Below are 17,564 nucleotides of genomic sequence, written 5' to 3'. Positions count from 1 at the left end.
ATATAGTAGATATATTTATACATATACATATGTACAGAGAGAGATGCATTTTTTTCCTGAGCCACTTGAGATTAACTTGTATACATCACTTTAAAAAAACCCTAAATACATTAATGTGTATTTTTTAAAACTGAAAATATGGTTCAGTGGTAAAGAATCCTCCTGCCAATGCAGGAGATGAAGGAGATGAGGGTTCAATCTCTGGGTCAGGAAGATCCCCTGGAGTATGAAATGGCAACTCACTCTTATATACTTGCCTGAAAAATTCCATAGACAGAGGAGCCTCGTGGGCTACAATAGTCCATGGGGTCGCAGAGAGTCAGACACACACACTGAGCAACTGAGCATGCACAATCTCTCACAGAACAACAGTCACAGGACGGTTATCAATTCAGGAAAGTTAGCACTGACAAAATTTTTCATGTAATCTATCATAGACCAATATTTCGGGGGACCTCACAGTGATCTTTGCAGCTTTTACTGTGTCTCAGGCAAGAAGTCAGTGGCGAGGATCTGGTGGTGTGTTTGGTCGCCACGTCTCTTTAACCTTCTTTAATCTGTAACATGTCCACAAATTTTGTTCACCGTTTATGATACTGATGTTTGAGGGTTTCTGTCCCCTTTTTTTCATAGAACATGCCTCAATTGGGAATTTGTCTGATATCCCAATGATCAGATTCCAGGGATCCATTCCCCATCAGAAAACTCTGTAACTGATCTTGTGTCCTTAGAGTTTCACATTGGGAAGTGTAGGACAGCTTCCTGAGAGAGGCTGATGTACTTTTGACATAATGATAAAAGACTTACAACCAGGTTTTGGATAATAGTTGTCACAATTCTAAATAAAATTTGCCACTTAACTACCAAACAATCAATATTTTAAAATTTTGTTAAAATATTGCCCTAAGAAGAGCTATTGAAAATATCCAGTGAAATTTCTAGGCATTTTATTAGAGGTTTGCACCTTCCTTTCTAGAAAGCTGCTGTATAAAATATTCCTGTAGACTCTAACTCCCATCCAAATGTCAGCCATCTGTCTTCGTTTTAATTCTGTTGGAAAGTACCTGCTGAAATCTATGTATTATTATAATCATGATAATAAAAGAAATACAATATCACTTTAATTATGTTCCAGTGCCTAAAACATTCTTCACTGGAGGAGGCAGAGTTATTGAAGAGAGCAGAAGCTATTCTCCCCCCTTAATTTATAATGAAAAGATGGCAAAGGCCGGGGTAGAGAATTAAATTCGTTTTTATCTTACAAGTCAAAGTCATCACTTTATGCCTTGGCTCTTACTCCCTGAGATCTTTGTAAAAATCTTTCCTGACAGCTTTTCCCCTGTTCCAGATTCTTGCCAAGACAATGCTTCAGAATCACGTGGTGTGTGCGTTCCAGTGAGAAAGACTTCCTGCTGTATTAGTTCTCTTTGACTATGTAACAAATGATCATAAATATAACAAAAGAAAACATGAGCTAGAGTCTTTCTCAAGTCAGCAGAGGGTAAAGGAAGGGGCTGAGACCCCAGGAAGGCAAGGAGAAATTTCCTGGTACAGTAAGAATTCTCTGTGATTTTTATCCATTTTCTAATTTGACTGCTTTTTTTTTTTTTTTTTTAACTGTAGAATCTTAAGAGTTCTTAGTATATTTGGGGTTGGAGTTCTTTGTCAAATATGTGATCTGCAAGTACTTTCTCTCAGCTTGTCTCTTCATCCTCGTCACAGGGTCTTTTATAAAACAAAGCTAGTTAATTGTAACTGCCTAATTTACTGGTTTTTTTCCTTAATGTATCATGATTTTGATAGCTGAGTTTTCACCAAGCTCTAAATCTCAAAAATTTTATCTTACATTTTCTTTTAAAAGTTATATAGTTTTATATTTTATGTTTAAATCTATGATCCATTTTGAATTCGTTTGAGAATTTAAGTCAAGGTAATTTTTTCTTTTTCTTCCTTTCTGTCTTTCTTCTCTGCTCTTCTTTCTTTCCCCTCCCTCCCTGCCTCCCTCTCTCCCTCTTTTGGATACCCAGTTGCTCCAGCACCATTGGTTGACATAAAGGTTGTCCCTCTATTGAATTGATTTTGCTTGCTCCTCAAGAATCTGTTGGTCGTCCTTGTGTGAAATATTTCTGTGCTATCTTCTCTTTTCCGCTGATGTATGTGTCTGTTGCTCCGCCAGTGCCACGCAGTAAGTGTACACCTTCCAGAATGGGAGTCTGATCATTCCTACTTTACTCTTCCTTTTCAAAAAAAATTTTAGCAAGTATAGTTCCTTTACCTTTCTATGTAAATATCAGAATAATCTTATCTATATCAACCAAAATCTTTCTGGAATTTTGATAGAAATTACATTTAATCTATAGATCAATTTGAGGAGTCTGGCATCTTTATTATGTTGAGTTTTTCATGAAGTCAGTATGTATTACTAATTATTTAGGATGCTTTTAACTTTCTCTCAGCATTATGGAATGTTTAACATATTAAACATTGTATATATATTACCAGACTTGCACCTGAGTGTTTTTGTGAGTGATTATAAATTGTACGGTATTTAAATTTCCTCTTTCTATGTGTAGCTGTTAGTATATAGAAGTATAATTGATTTGCGCATGTCCATCTTTTCTCCTGCCCCCTTGCTGAATTGACTTATTAGTTCTAGGATTTAATTTTTAGATCTTCCTACATAGACCATTGCCATTTCCTTCTCCAGAATATCATCTGCAGGGACAGTTAATTTTTTTCTGAAAAGTATGCCTTATATTTCCTTTTCTTGCTTTATTAGATTGGCAGGGACTTCTAGTAGTATGTTAACAGGCATATTCTCTATCTTAATGGAGAAATATCTCGTGTTTCACCATTAAGTATTCAATATAATATTAGCTGTAGGGATTGGGGTAGATATTCTTTATCAAGTTGAGGGAATTTTCCTCTCTTCTTAGTTTCTGAGAGTTTTTATCATGAATGGATGTAGAATTTTGTCAAATGCTTTTCCTGCATCACTTTATATAGTCAGGCAATTTTTTGTTCACTAGCTTGTAATTATGGTGGATTACACTGATGGATTTTTGAATATCGAACCAGGCTTGCATCTCTAAATAGACTCCATATGTTCATGATGTATAATTCTTTTATCTTGTTGAATTCTATTTGATAATATTTTGAATCTATATTCATGAGGGATACTGATTTGAAGTTTTCTTTTTTTTATATTTAATTTTGTCTGGTTTTAATGTCATAGTAATGCTGGCTTCATAAAATCAATTAGGAAGTGTTTCCTTTCCATTTTCTGGACGGAACTGTGCAGAATTGATGTGAATATTTTCTTCAAACATTTGCTGGAATTCTCTCATGAAATTGGTCTTGCATATTTCTGGGAATTTGTAGATTATGAATTTACTTTCCTTAATAGGTACAAGGCTATTCATCCTATTTCATTTGGTTGAGTTGTGATATTTGTACTTTTTGAGGATTTGGTTCATTTTATCCAAGTCATCAGGATTTTACGTGTAGAGTTTTTCATGGTATTCTCTTATTAACCTTCTGAGGTCTGAAAGATCTATATGACTCTGTTTCATTTCTGCTCTTGGTAATTGGTATATTCTCTCTTTTTTCCTTTGTCAGTCTTGCTAGAGGTTTGTCAGTTTGATTGATCTTTTCAAAGAACCAGGGTTTTGTTTTGATGATTTTCTCTACTCTTTTGTTTCCAGTCTCTCAGACACACGTCCCTGACCCTAGAGATTCCTGAAGGGAAGGGCCCTGTGAGGTGAAGGCAGGAGGAGCGACCTCAGCAGAGTGTCTGTCCAGAGGAGTATTCCCCTGTTCCTTGCACCCTGGGTGGGAGCCACAGCTGAGAGGCTCAGAGCTGTTGCTGACCTGGCTAACACACTGATCAGCAGACTTCTTCACTTGCTCTCAAATTAAAGCATGCACGCTTCCTCTGTAAAGTCATGTAAGCATCTCTGTCACACCCAGACACTCATTTATCCACCAGAATTGCTTGAACTGCTCCTTTTATTAAATTTGATTCCATTAAATAAGCGGCTAATGGTTCTCAGTAAGATGAACTGGGCTTGCGCTCTCCCTGTTGTCTGAATGAAGCAGATGAGCAGCTGGGGGAGTTTTTGCCTGGAACCTGACTGCACCCACCTCAGAGACCTGTGCAAATCTTTGGACCATGTCATCAAGGAGTTGATGTCCAGGTTTTGAGGTGAAGGACCTAGAACTGGACCCATGGGCTATACCAAGGGACTGGAACACATGGACATCAGGGCTATCTGTTATGTTAACCAAATAGTGATTTTCACCTGACTCTGCCAGCACACAAAAAGTACATGATTTCAGGCCCCAACCTGAAGGAGCTGACAGTCCATGGAGAGGGCAGTTGCAGTGTGTTAAGTTAAGTGCTGAGATGAAGGAGCAGGAAGGGAACAGAGAGGAGACCTTGAACCAAGCTAGAGTATCCAGGAAGGCTTCCTGGAAGAGGAGTTTTCCTGAGAGCAATTTGATTATACCTCTGCCTGACTAAAATCCTTCAGCAGCTTCCTGCTGTTGCCAGGACTGACAAGCATTTATGTGGTCACTGGGCCTCCCTAGCCCATCATGTGGCCCATCCCAGGGCTCCTGCTCCCCAACTCCAAGAATATCCACCAAGTTCCTGTCCAGTCTCCTGTCCAGTCTCGTACTGCCTCTGTTGTGTGAGATATGTGCCAACCCCCGCCCCCTCCAACCCCAGGACCCCAGAGATGCTCTCTCCCAGTGCTGTTTCCATGCCTGTTTGGTATCTTGCTCCCTGCTACACTGTCACCTCGGTCAGGTCAGGGATCCAATCTTGCCAGCCACCGCTCAGCTCATGCCCAGCAGCTGCACTTGTTTGAGTTGGTCAGTGCATGAAGTAGAAGCTTGGCTTCCAGGAGCCACTCTGCAGGAACCGTGAGCAGGGACAGAGCTGGTTGGCCTGAGGGGACTGCGGGAAGGCAGTGTGGGCTGGAGAGGAGTGTGAGCTGCAGCCAGGGATGATGGAGGGGTTAGCTGGGGGAGGAAACAGGTCTTACCCTGAGGGCATTTTAGCAGCCCTGGAAGAAGAGCCACCCCACTGCCTCCCCGAGCAGTGTAGCAGGTAAGTTAGTAGTAAGGAGACCACCTAGGAGAGAGTACAGGCTGGATGTGTCTAGGGCCTCACCAGCAGGGTCTGTGCTGGCGTCTGAGGCCTCGTTACACACTCACACCAGCTTTCCCACTGCGCGTGGCCTGAGGTCAGGGTTTGGCCCAGGTGCCTTGTCTGTCACAGCTTGTACTGCAGAAGACGATGTAGGACCAACTGGCTTGAGGCTGTGTGGAGATAGCCCTGGGCAGCTAAGCTGATCCAGAGAAGGTTCTGGAGATGCTCAGAGAGGGCCCCTGAGGCGACCCTGGGGTACGAAGAACAGAGCCCCACCTTACAGAGCTGTAGGTGAGCCCTTGTCCCTGAGCCACACATGACACATTAAGAACCTGTGCTCAGCCTGGAGCCACAGCCTGCAGTGTGCGCTGGCCTGAGACTCTGAGGAGCCTGGCTGGCTCGGGTTCAAATCCCAGGGCACTCTTCTCCAGCCATGTGACACAACACGGCATTCACCTCCTGGGACTTCCCTGTAAAAGGAGGACTGTGGTCCCCAAGAGAGACTCCTGCCCCTACTTGGCTTTAGAGCTCCCCCCCCACCCGCCCCCAAAATCACACACACATACAAATGCAATTTTTCTTTTTTTGGTTGTGTTCGAAAATCCTTGAAAGTTCCAGAACTGGGTCAGCACAGAGACGTAAGGGAGGGACCTGTCTGAGTGTGCTGGACAGTGGAGTGTGAGGGAACTGGGACCACAGCTTGGTGGGGAGCTGTGAACTACAGACTGAGGGCAGGCTGCTGCTTTTATTTCAATGGTTGAGGGCGTTCCTATGTAGATCCAACTCCCGGGTAGCTCCACTTCCTCCCTTTACTTGGTGGCCAGTGTGGGACCATGTCTTAATGCTGCCCAAGAGTCCAATGGGAAGAGCAGGGTGTTGGTTGGTGTGAGGCCCTTGGGGGCGTCAGACTGAGCCAGGCTCCATCCTGAATCCTGGGGATCTGGTCTTTCCAGGAGGTCCAAGTCAAGCCTGATATCCCCCTGCTCTGTTCAGAAGACCTTGGCAGCCCTTGGGGCCATAGACAGGGCTGAGCTTTCCTTTCCAGAAGGTGACCCCTGGACAGCGGACCGCGGGGCCATGCTGGAGGAAGTGGGCTGAGCCCTGTGTGTGGCTTGATCTCTAATCTTTAAACATTTAGATTTGTGGTGTGCCCTGGTTTCTGCAAATGTTAGAAGCAGCCTTTAAAAAGATAACTATGGTGGAAATGCCTGACACAGACCTTGGCACACAGTACGGCCCAATGATGGCCACAGATGGCTCGGAGTTGCCAAGCTCCCTGGACTTTCATTGACTGGGTGTGGCTGTTTCCTCTGCAGCTTCATGGCCCCTTCCCTGAGGGCTAAGCCAGCTGTCATCCCACAGCCCCGCCCCCTGGGCACATGCCCCCTTCCGCCAAGTCCCCGAGGACTCCAGAGCGAAGCTTCCCAGAGACTGAAGCGCACACTATGAATATTGCATGAATAATAATAACCCCACCACTTAGCGGTTATGCAACGCTTTCCTCTTCCACAATACTTTACCATCATTAATTAGTTATTCTGCACTGCTTCCAGCCTCCCCTGCTCTCTCTGCAAAGGCGGCCCTGAGATGGCTCCTGAAGACAGGCTTTCTCTGGTCTGAAGCCCCTGTGTTGAGTGGGTGGGCCGTCCCCCACCTGGGACCCCGCAGTCTCTCAGAGGCAACAGCAGGGACCTGAGACCTTGAGGGGGAGGGCCTTCTCCTTTCTGATCCGAGTGCCTCTCCAGAGCCCCTCCTGATATGTTCTGTCCCCGCCTGTCCTGCAGCCCTCTGGAAAGCTGAGGCCGTGTCAAGCAGTGGCCAAGTGCCCGTGGAGGATGGTTCCTGCCCACACTTCAGTCTACACCACCCACCTGTGAGGGGATCCTTGCAGTCACAGTCCTTGTGTGGCCAGGCAGGCTTCCTGTGGTCAGCCCCACTGCACAGGGCCCACTGAGCTGGGAGCCATGAGGGGCCCATGGCCATTGGCTGAGCAGAGGCAGAAAGGGGACACAGATGTTCTGGTTCCAAGCATCACACCTTCCCATCCACCATGGAGGCATAGGTAGGTTTCATGTCCCCCCTCAGAGACATTCAAAGATGGAGCAATCCCAACCACTGGTGAGTGTAGAATTGACTGGGTGTTCCAACCAGGGGTCTTCTGACCCAGGCTTTCCTGGACATCACTGCCCACCCCACCAGGACAGCCTCAAGCTCCTCCCAGCTTCCAAGCACCTCTGACCCCCTTGAGGATTCAGCAGGTCTTTTGCTGGGTATGATAGCATTTATGCATCGCCAGTCCTCACTGAGCGTGGCTGGAACTCCCTGTGGCCTCCTACCCCTTCGGGAGCACTCTGAGGGCCTGGAGCACCCTTGCTTCCACCTGGGGCCAGAGCCGGCTCCCTGCCTCCAGCCCCTCCATTAGCCTGGAAAGGTATTGATCAGTTGGCTTCTGCAGCTGAGTGTTTTAATCCCAGTGTGTGAATCTTTAAGAATTAATTAGCAAAGATTGCTCAGGAAAAACAAAGTGGGCACAAGGTTTGATACCGTCTGGTCACCCACATTAATGTTTTCCTCTTAATTATGAGGCTATTTCTGGAAGCTGGAGGCGTTTCCCCTCGTGTTCTATTGCCTCAGATGGGCTCCTCCATCCTTCTGGTGGCCTTCCGTGGCCTCCTGCTTCCGGGTCCTGCCCAGCTGCCTGTCCCATCCGCGTCCTCTGGGAAGCACTCAGAGCCTCAGTTTGCCCAGGCCCCTTGCGGCTCTGACCCACGGAGCCACTTTCTGATTCCCAAGGCCTCATCCTGCTTTTCCTTTTGGTTTTGAACGTGCTCACTTCTGGGGCCTTCACGGATGCCCCAGGCTGGCTCAGGTCCCCTTACTCCTCCTGGATGCTAACAGCTGTATGCTTCTCTGCGTTGGGAAGAACCCTCTGCATGGAATTCCTTACTCACTGCCCATCTCCCAGGAGTCAGGGCCCACTGCAGTCCAGGGCTGGGAGGTCCTGACCTGGGTTTGGGAGTGAAAGGTCTGTCTGGTTCAGTGTGCTCTTGCCCTGAATGGGGATCCCTGGAAACGAAGGAGGCATGCCCAGTCTCCATGGCCCATCGTGGAACCATCTTTGCTTTGTTCTAGATCCTCTGCATGCCTTCTGTTTTCCATCTCTCAGACCTGTGCAGCTTTGCAGGTTTGAGTTTCACCCAAAGTCTAGGTGCTTTCACGGGAAGAAAGGAATGCCCACAGGTATGGGATAGGAATGACAATGCCCTGTTTACTTGAAGTTTGGCAGCTGCGGCCTCTTTACTGAGACGGGAAAAGGGTATTGAAGAAGAGCAATTTCAAGGTGGTTTCTAGGTTTGTGAGCCAGGAGCCCGAGGTTAAGTCACAGAATGTCAGAGGAAGGCCGTAGATCCCAGCGCAATGCCAGCAGCCACTGGGAACAGGGGCCGCTGCATAACCCAGACCAACTCACAGTTCTCTGGCATCCTGCTCAGGAGAGGACTAGAGCCTCCATCCTGTTAGGGTTTCACATGTCTAATTTCTAGCATTTAACAGCCCCGGGGAGGGGCAAAAGGGCCAGGGCCATTGACCTGGATTTTTCTGAGAAGAAGACCCATCTGTGAGCTCTGAGGAGGGATGGGATTGCCAGCGCCCACAGTCCCCAAACCAGCCCAATTAGAGAAATGTGCCCTGAATCCTACTGGGACCTCAGGGTCAGCTTCCATTGCAGGAAGGTTTGGGACAGATGGATGAAAGAAAGCTGTCTGAGTGAGTCCATTCTATGTGTCAGGGCCCATGTTCAGGTGAGAAGAGCGAGGTCCAGGCTCTTTTCATGACGTGAAGCATACTGAGAGCATCCCCACTCGCTCCGCACGTCCACTCCCTTTCTAATCCTCCCTCCTCGTGGGATCTGGCTGTGTGGTGCTTGGACCAGGGCCTCAGGTGTGTCCACAGCAACAGCAGCCACGTGTCCCATCTGTGTTCACACACGGCCCACAGGTGTTCCTGGCCTCAGAGTCACAGGAGCAATGCTGTTACATGATCTACTGCTCTGTGGCTGAACTTTACTTCCTCCTGAGCCCTTATTATATCACTTAGTGCTGTAAACTTGATCTTATCACACAAGCCACTTCTGGTTTAACAGTAATTTCGGGGAATCTTTCCTGTCAGTTCAAGATTCTCCCCTTTCACCTTCTTCTTGCACCTCCCTGGAGGAGAAACTAAGCTCCGAGGAGTCTCACATATCATCCTGGGCCTGGGGAGGAACTGGGGCTAGGAAGTGTGTCCTTCGTGCCCTAGAACATTCTGCAGGACAGTACAGACAGGGCAGGGGCAGATATTGATAAGGTTGCAGGGGGATCCTGAGCCAGCAGAGAGCAGGGGACTTCCAGAGGAGGTGGCTTTGTGCTATGTCTTGGAGGATAAGTAAGAGCTTCCCATGGAGACGAGGAAGGTATTGCATCAGACGGCGGATGTGCAAAGGCCCAGAGGCACACAGCTTTGCTTAGTTGGTGGGTCATAGTTGGGTTTATCTGAGGCTGTGCCGTGAGCTCCTGGTTCACAGCCAGCACTCTCTGCTGTGTGAAGGACCTGCCACCTAAGTCATCAGGACGCTTGCAGGTGACACTTACTTAGCTCAGGTTAGACTATAAGATAAAAGAGGTGTTTCCTTACTGAGCTGGCTGAGAAGTCAAGAAGAGGTGCTTCAGGCACAGCTGGATTCAGGGGCTCAAAACCTGTCTTAGGTTTGGTCTTAGCCTGACCTTCCTGGTGGCTCAGTCAGTAAGAGTCTGCCTGCAATGCAGGAGACCAGAGTTCAGTCCCTGGGTTGGGAAGATCCCCTGGAGAAGGAAATGGAAGCCCCCTGTGCCTGGGAAATCCCATGGACAGAAGACCCTGGGGGGCTGTACAGTCCATGGCGTCGCAAGAGTCGAACACGACTTAACGACTAAACCTAAACTTGCTGCTGCTGCTGCTGCTGAGTCGCTTCAGTCGCGTCCGACTCTGTGCGACCCCATGGACTGCAGCCCACCAGGCTCCCCGTCCCTGGGATTCTCCAGGCAAGAACACTGGAGTGGGCTGCCATTGCCTTCTCTGAACCCAAACCTAGCATGACCCTAGTCAGTGGGGATTTCAGCCTCAACAGGTTCCCTCTAGCCTGTGGGTCTCCCGCAACCCCACAGTTACCAATTTCTGAAGACATTCTTCTTTCTCAATATTTTCCACAAAGTCCCAGAGTTGAGTCTTACTGGCCTGAGTGGGATCACCCCTTGACCAGTCATTGCTGACTGGAAGATGTCATACCTGGCTAATCAGGATGGTTCACACATCCATCCTGGGACCAGCCTCAAGGGGATCAAGGGGAGGTGTTTCCTGAAAAGAAAACCAAGGTGCTGCCTGCAGCCAAAGGCCCAGGAAAGGGGGGCCACGGCAAGTGTTCACCCCACACACCCCTGTTCAGTCTTCCTCCAGCTCCTGGGGACGCGGGTTTGCAGGAAGGTGCTGAACATCTCCCGCAGCACTCTGATCTTCTCTTGTGTCAGTCTTGTCTGTCCATCACTGTGTGAGCTCCTTCGTGGGGCACCAGGGTCTTTTGTCCAAGAGCACTTGGATGCCCCTGGTCACCAGGGCCATGCAGAGCACACCAAAGATACTTCATTCCCGTGTGTACTTCGTTAGGAGAGGATAGATGTCTTTTCTAGTTATCTGAGACCCCCTCCTTGAGCTGAGAACACTGGAATTTATGTGATCTAAAGTTAGGAGCCATTCTGTAATATTTAAGTTTCAGATGAAAATGGCCAGGCATCAGTTGACAAACACTTAGGGCAGCCTCTCCCTATTTTTAGTCCAGATACTTATAGAACGACATCTGCGTGCATGCACGCCCACTGCCCCACAACTGGAAACACACAGCCCGATTCTGCCCAAATAAGGGTGGTGAAGAGGGCCCGCTCCCAGGAAGGGTGGACCCGACAGGTGTGGGCAGCTCGGGAGGTCTGGCTGATGGGGCTGGGCTCTCAGGGTCAGATTCCAGCTGAGATGGGGCAGGCCACCCCGTGCCTTCCACTCACTCCCTGGAGCAGCCTTGCCTCCGTCTTCCTCTGAGGCTAACCTCCCAGTCCTGGAGGAGGGGGACCCAGGGAGCTCCAGGCTTCAGGACTGTTTACTCTTGCAGGAGATTCCTTCCTGTTGGGAAACCACTTGCAGACAGCAGATTGTGCTCTGTAGAGGCGAAGGGCTGCAGAGAGGGGGCGGGGCACTGGCTGTTTTGCAGGGAGGGCTGGGGTGTCAGGTCTCTGTCAGTTGCCTGTCCAAAGGGGGCCTGCGAGGAAGAGTCACTCTAGACTCAGAGCTGTAATGGTGTCTTAGTACATCTTAGAAAAAAGCACCATCTTCTGGGCAGGCGTAGCCTGAGGTGAGTGGTTTGGAGAGGGCCGGGGTGCAGGGCTGGACCTCAGCGTGCATGGGGACCGTGTGGGTAGAGGCCCTGGAACCCTAGCAGGCCCATCTAGAGGCAGCACCCTACTCTCTGCTCTGCTGCTGTTTAGTCCCTAAGTCGTGTCCGACTCTGCACACCAGCAAAAGCTGTGCCCCAGGACCGGGCGCCTGCACTCTGCACCTGGCTCAGTATAGACAGTCCTAGTGTAGTGGTGACGGTCAAGCCAGATTTGGGCAGCACTGTGCCTGCCAATGCAAGAGACACAAGACGGGGGTTCAACCCCTGGTCGGGAAGATCCCCTGGAGGACGGCGTGGCAACCCACTCCAGTATTCTTGCCTGGAGAATCCCAAGGACAGAGGAGCCTGGCAGGCTACAGTCCATAGGGTTGCAAGGAGTTGGACACGACTGAAGCGACTTAGCATGTATACACGCATGTGCCTACTACAGCCATGTGAATCTATCAGTCAGAGGGTCCCTGCGTGCCCCCTGGACACCAGCCTTGGTTCAGTCAGCCCCTGCTCAACCCCCTTGAACTATCCCCAGGTTTTGAGAGACTGTTTTCTGGGTACTAAGCTGCCAATTCATGTTTGCATGTGAGAACCCAGAGAATTTCAGTAAATAAAATGTGGTGTGGCTTCCTCTTGTGTCTCTGACAGACCTGAGCAGGAGCAGTCAGGCGGCCTCTGGCTGTGCTCGCAGACCAGCAATCCATCCTCCAGCTACAGGGAAATCGTCCCTGGGGGCTTGCAGGGGTCTACAGCGCGGGAGGTGATGATCTCGGCAGGAGGCGGGAGTGCGGGTGGCCGATGTAAGTGTGGTTCAGACAGGTCCTCATCAAGGGCTCTTAGCTTGCAAGGCCGAGATGCTGAGCACAGGAGGGCGGCTTGGAGGATTTCCCTCCCCCAGGAGGGAAAAGGCTGCCGCCAAGTGGCTGTCTGGATGGCTAGCAGGAATTACCGAGATGGGAGATGGCTGATGGAGTGCACAGCGTGGCCCACTCTTGGTGTTTGGCACCTGCAGCTGTCTGATCTGCAGCCCCAGGGAGGGCACTCACTCAGTCTCTGACCTTGGACTTCACTCAGTCCCTGAGGCCCAGGGAACCTGTTTGGGGTCAGGGACTAGGAGCAGCCTCCTGTCTTGGGGTGGACCCAGGAGAGAGCATGGAGGGAGGGGTCTGAGGAGCCTGAGCCTGTGGGGGTGAGAGTGGGAGCTGAGCTGAGCCAGGGACCCCTGCCCGGGAGGGGCAGGAAGAATGGAGCATTCCGGAGGACGCATTTGCTGGGCAGCCTGATGAAGACTGGGGGCCTGGTGCTGCTGGGAAGGCCAGGGCCAGGCTTTTCGGACAGCAGACACACTCTCTCTCTCTTCCCTTCTCACCTGCTCGGCAGCCTGAGCTTCTCTGGCAGAGCATCTGTATGTCCCTCCATCTCTGTGTGTCCTTGCCTCTCTCTGATTCTTTCCACCTTTCTGCGCTTTCTGACCTATGTCCTTTCTTCTTTCCCTGTTCAAGTTTCATTTCAGGCTCATATAAGGATTTTATGCTGTGTGATGGTCATGCAGAGCTGTGGCCACGGGGAGAAGACCCCTGAGGAGGACCCAGGAGAAGTGTCTGTGTCTGAGCGGGCAGGCGGAGAGGCTGGCCCTCAGTGGCCCTGGCCCCACTCTCTGACGCCTGCCTTCCCTGTCCCTTGTCTTCTGTCCAGTAAAGGCCGCGTGGGGCAGACTGCTGTTGGAAAGGCCCCCTTGTGAGCGTGCAGCACACACGTCAGGGTTTCCAGCATCAGCCCAGAAGCCGGTTCTGTTCAGTGACTCTAGCAGCCTAGCCCTACCATGTGTGAAACACAAGGCTTTGTCCAATCCCCGGAAAGGTTTTCAACCTGGCTAGAGTGGCGGGATTAATGTGAAGAATAAATGCAGAGAAACAAGGAAGCTCAGTGGGGACGTCAAAGAACTGATAGAACCAGGGTCATATTGTGTTCTGTGGTGTCTGTGGTATGTGAGTGAGTGGATGGGCCCCATGTGGGCCCATCAGTAACAGAAGTCACTGGATTTCCAAGAAGACTAGTGACTAGAACAAGGCTGTGTCCTTTTGCCTCAGAGTCCTCCAGCTTTTTCATCACCAGGTGAGGCCATCAGAAGTCTATTACAATGGCCCCTTCCCCACCAGGGCACTCAGCGAATAAATCCTCCGTGGAGCGTCTGCCCAACCCCTGGCAGCACTGAGCGTGGTCACATGCACGTCTTGTCACTTTGGTGACCGAGTAGCCACCGTTTGCCCTCCATGAGGTCAGGACTCAGGAGGTGGACTTCTCTTGGAGCTAAGCTGGGGAAGATGTGGTCCCTCTCAATGAAGTCAGCGGCTCCCTTTTAGGACCAACAGGGACTTCTGCCTTGCCTGGAAATTTGAGCCTAAGAATCAAGTTTGGGTCTCACCACTCACCTGCCCGTGTCTCAGCCCTCCAGTCCTCGGTCCTGATGGTCTTGGCATCATTCTGTCAGTTAGCTGCCTGGGATTTGAGTTCTCAAGGCATCACGGGGCTTTGGGTTAAGGTGGCACGGCTGCTGCTTTCCACTTGTCGTTGGCACTTGGGCACACCCTCAAGTCCTCAGCGCTGGATTCCTCATTCCTCAAAAGGCGGGGACAACAGCGCCTGTCTCACAGAGCTCTTGCTCTGATTATTGAATGTATTAATTAATGCAGGTGCTGCCCCCAATGTCTGCCTCAGAGTAAGTGGCCAGTTAACGTACACTTTCCTTCACAAGGCCCGTGGGTCCATCTTAGCTCTTCTAGAGCCCATCTTCAGGGACCAAGGTCAGCTTGGGAGTCACATCTCCTATCTTAAGGTTTCAAGTCTAGGCTAGAAGAGTGAGCGCCCCTGCAGCATGCTCTGTTACCATCATTCACTCATTCATCAGATGTCTGTTAATGCCTCCCGTGGCCCAGACACTGTGTCAAATGCTGGGGATACAGCACTCCACAGGGCACCACTCAGCCTAGCGGGAAGACCAGCCAGAAGACCCGTCAGTGGGTGAATAGCTGAGAAGCTCTGGGGGCAGTACCAGGCACACAGCAATGCTATGTAATGTTCTTAAATAAATGGTGTGGTCAGTTACAAGGGGTAGGTACAGCCGCTGTGGAGCACCCAGAGGGGCAGCTAAGCCAGGTGTGGGGTGTCAGGAGAAAGTAACACAGAACCAAGATGAGGTAAAGAGGAATAGGGGAGAAGACAGAGCTGGGCAAAGGATGTGGGTCAAGGGCAGCTGGTCCCGGCCTGGGTAGGAGCTGGAATCAGGCAGTCTGGCCAGAGTGAGAGGGTTCTTGGGAGTGAAGAAGAGACTAGAGAGGCAGGCGGGGATCCCAGTGTGGGCCTTAGAAACCATGTTAAAGAGCTGGTTTAACTTACAGCTAAAATATCCTGTTAACCTAAAAAAAAAGATCTTTTATAAAACGAATGAAATAAAAAGGTCTTCTAACGGGATTAGAAGGATCTGGGTTAACTGAGCTCAGCGCACTCTTACTCCTGCTTTGGCAGAGGTTCTGACCTCCCAGCACAGCTCCCGGACACTGTAGCGACCAGGAACCACCTCTGTCGCTCCAGAGTGTGGTGGCCAAGCAGGAGGTTTCCTGTGGCAGACTTCCCCAGACCTATTGGAGTGGACGGCTGGGGACAGGGCTTTGGCCTGAGACCCCAGGCCTGATCTTGGCCAGCAGTTCTGTTCTAACCAGAATTTGGGGCTTTTGTCTTTGCAGATGTTGGGGCCGCTCAAGTGTTAGCAACAGGCAAGCCTGCTAGAGCTGAAGCTGGTAGGTGGCTGCCCAATGGATTCTGGATGCAGGGCTGAGGGGCAGGAGGAGGAACTCAAGATGCACGGGCAGGTGGGGCATCCTGGTGCCCGTTTCCTCCCAGTCATCATGGCACCAGGGCAGTGCTGACCCCCAGACCTGTCTGAGTGGCTAGCATGGCTTTATCCTGGGGGAATGGTACTGAATGAGAGCCTGTCCTCAAAGGGGACATGAGTCATCAGGGCCACCTCTGTCCACTCTCTCTGAGATGAGCAGCCCTGCACTGCAGCCGTGAGCCCCCAGATAGCAGGCTTTTCCCTGGCCAGTGCCTCCCTCCGCTTGCCCCATCCCAACCTCTCTCCACCCCAGAGTTCAGCTCTCCATGTATGGTACACCTTCCATGTCATCTCCTCTGGGAAGACTGTCAGTTTCCACATCAGCCCACCCTGTCACTCGGCACTCGAGTGAGCTCTTGTCTTCCGCTGCTGATTGCAGGCCCCCCAGGATGGAGTCAAGGACTCATTCATTTGCCGTCAGCACACTCACCAGAGCAGGCAATCGACATACACATGGATGAACCGATGCAGGGATAAGTGAGGATGGCTGCAAGAAGACAGAGAAAGGAGCCACCAGCCACTTGGGAAAGATTCCCACAGCTGAAGGGACCAGGGTTGGAGTTCCAGGAAGAGGAGATACACCATGGGTGGAGGGGTAGGGAAGGAGCATGTTCTCAGGAGGCTGGAAAACTAGGCTGGCCTCAGTGGGTCGGGACTTCCCAGGTGGCTCAGTGGTAAAGAAGCTGCCTGCCAATGTAGGAGACACGGGTTCAATCCCTGGGTCATGAAGATATCATGGAGGAGGAAATGGCAACCCACTCCAGTGTTCTTGCCTGGGAAATCCCATGGACAGAGGAGCCTGGTGGGCTACATTCCATGAAGTTGTAAAAGAGCTGGACACAACTGAGCAACCGAACATACAAGCACGCAGCAAGTTGGACTACGTAATGTGAAGGTCCAAGTGTACGCTTTGGACTTCATTCTGATGTAAAGGGAGCTGTGGAAGACTTTTGCTGGGTGATGGCTGATTAAAGCCCCTTGTTCAATTCCTCCCTGCCCTCCAGATATCAAATATGCCGTCATCGGGACTGCTGTGGGCATCGCCATATCAGCCGGCTTCCTGGCCCTGAAGTTCTGCATGATCAGGAAGCACATGTTTGATAACGATTCCTCTGACCTGAGAAGCACAAATGTGGGCTTCAACGGTAAGGAAGCAGTGATGCTCAGCCCTGGCTCTGCCCTTTCCTGAGATAAGACACATTCTGGCCGGTTATCTGGTGTGAGGCTCTGAGGGTAAAACTGACTATAGAGAGAATAAAAATCATGGATCGAAAAGAAATGCAGTGACCTCTCTGTGTCTCTGTCTCTCTCTGCTTCTGTCTCTGTACTTTTCCACTTAATCATTCTTGATATTCTTAAGAATCAGCTTTCTTGGAGAAATGGGGAAGGGAGCTGAGTTGGCTTCTGACAGAAATTTCTTTTCTTTTACCCAAATGATGTGATGAGATGAAATCAATCCCCGGAAGTGGCGAGGCTGCTCCTGGCACGGGTGGGTGGCGGGAGCTATGGCCAGCACTGATGGCCTGGCCAGGTTGCATTTTTCCCGCATAAATCGGGCAAGCCCTGCACTGAGTCATGCTGAGTGTCTGCTCATGACCCGAGCAGAGCTGGGCTTATGAGCGCCCAGCATGGTTCTCCACGCCCTGTCGCAGCTGTGGAGATCTGCGTCCTTGGGTAGAAGCCGAACACTCAGTGAGTTTCAGTAGCAAAATACAGCATTGATTTGCACCCCCTTGTCTCTCAAGAGGGGACCTGCAAAATCCATCGCCCATATGGCTGCTTAATGGGATGGTAATGCAGTCCCCAGAGGACAGGGAGGAAGGACTCTCACCATGTCTCTTGAAAATGTGATTATTATCTGTAAAGATACCCAAAAGGGGAGACAGGGCAAGGAGGAGACTGCACTGGGGGCTTCCAGTGTGTCCAACTGCATAGGGAACTTAACTGGTCATAGTTCACTTGCATTGATTTTGTATCCCTAGGAATAAGGGGAAAGAGAAAAACAGTCTCTTCAGCACACTGAGAGACATCCTAGATCTCCTACGGGTGAGAGGGCGCAGCATCCTCAGGGA

General features: G+C 50.2%; 1 protein-coding gene across 7 annotated transcripts in view; it reads left to right on the top strand.

Moving 5' to 3' along the window:
* Positions 1 to 17,564, top strand: part of TMEM273 (transmembrane protein 273) — a 45,880-nt gene that overhangs the window by 4,965 nt on the left and 23,351 nt on the right. For 4 of the 7 annotated variants that reach the window (XM_061405660.1, XM_061405659.1, XM_061405661.1 and 1 more), the window contains exons 2-3: positions 15,344 to 15,397; positions 16,497 to 16,637. In XM_061405660.1, the coding sequence (XP_061261644.1) occupies positions 15,344 to 15,397; positions 16,497 to 16,637 (195 nt within the window). Of the gene's footprint in view, positions 1 to 15,343; positions 15,398 to 16,496; positions 16,638 to 17,474; positions 17,539 to 17,564 lie in introns of all 7 variants that reach the window. The other 3 variants (XM_061405666.1, XM_061405665.1, XM_061405664.1) reach the window with 1 other exon arrangement.

This window comes from Bos javanicus, chromosome 28 (assembly GCF_032452875.1).
Source record: "Bos javanicus breed banteng chromosome 28, ARS-OSU_banteng_1.0, whole genome shotgun sequence".
Lineage (NCBI taxonomy): Eukaryota > Metazoa > Chordata > Mammalia > Artiodactyla > Bovidae > Bos > Bos javanicus.
Note: the sequence above shows the minus strand (reverse complement) of the source record. Positions and strands in the feature narration are given on the sequence as shown.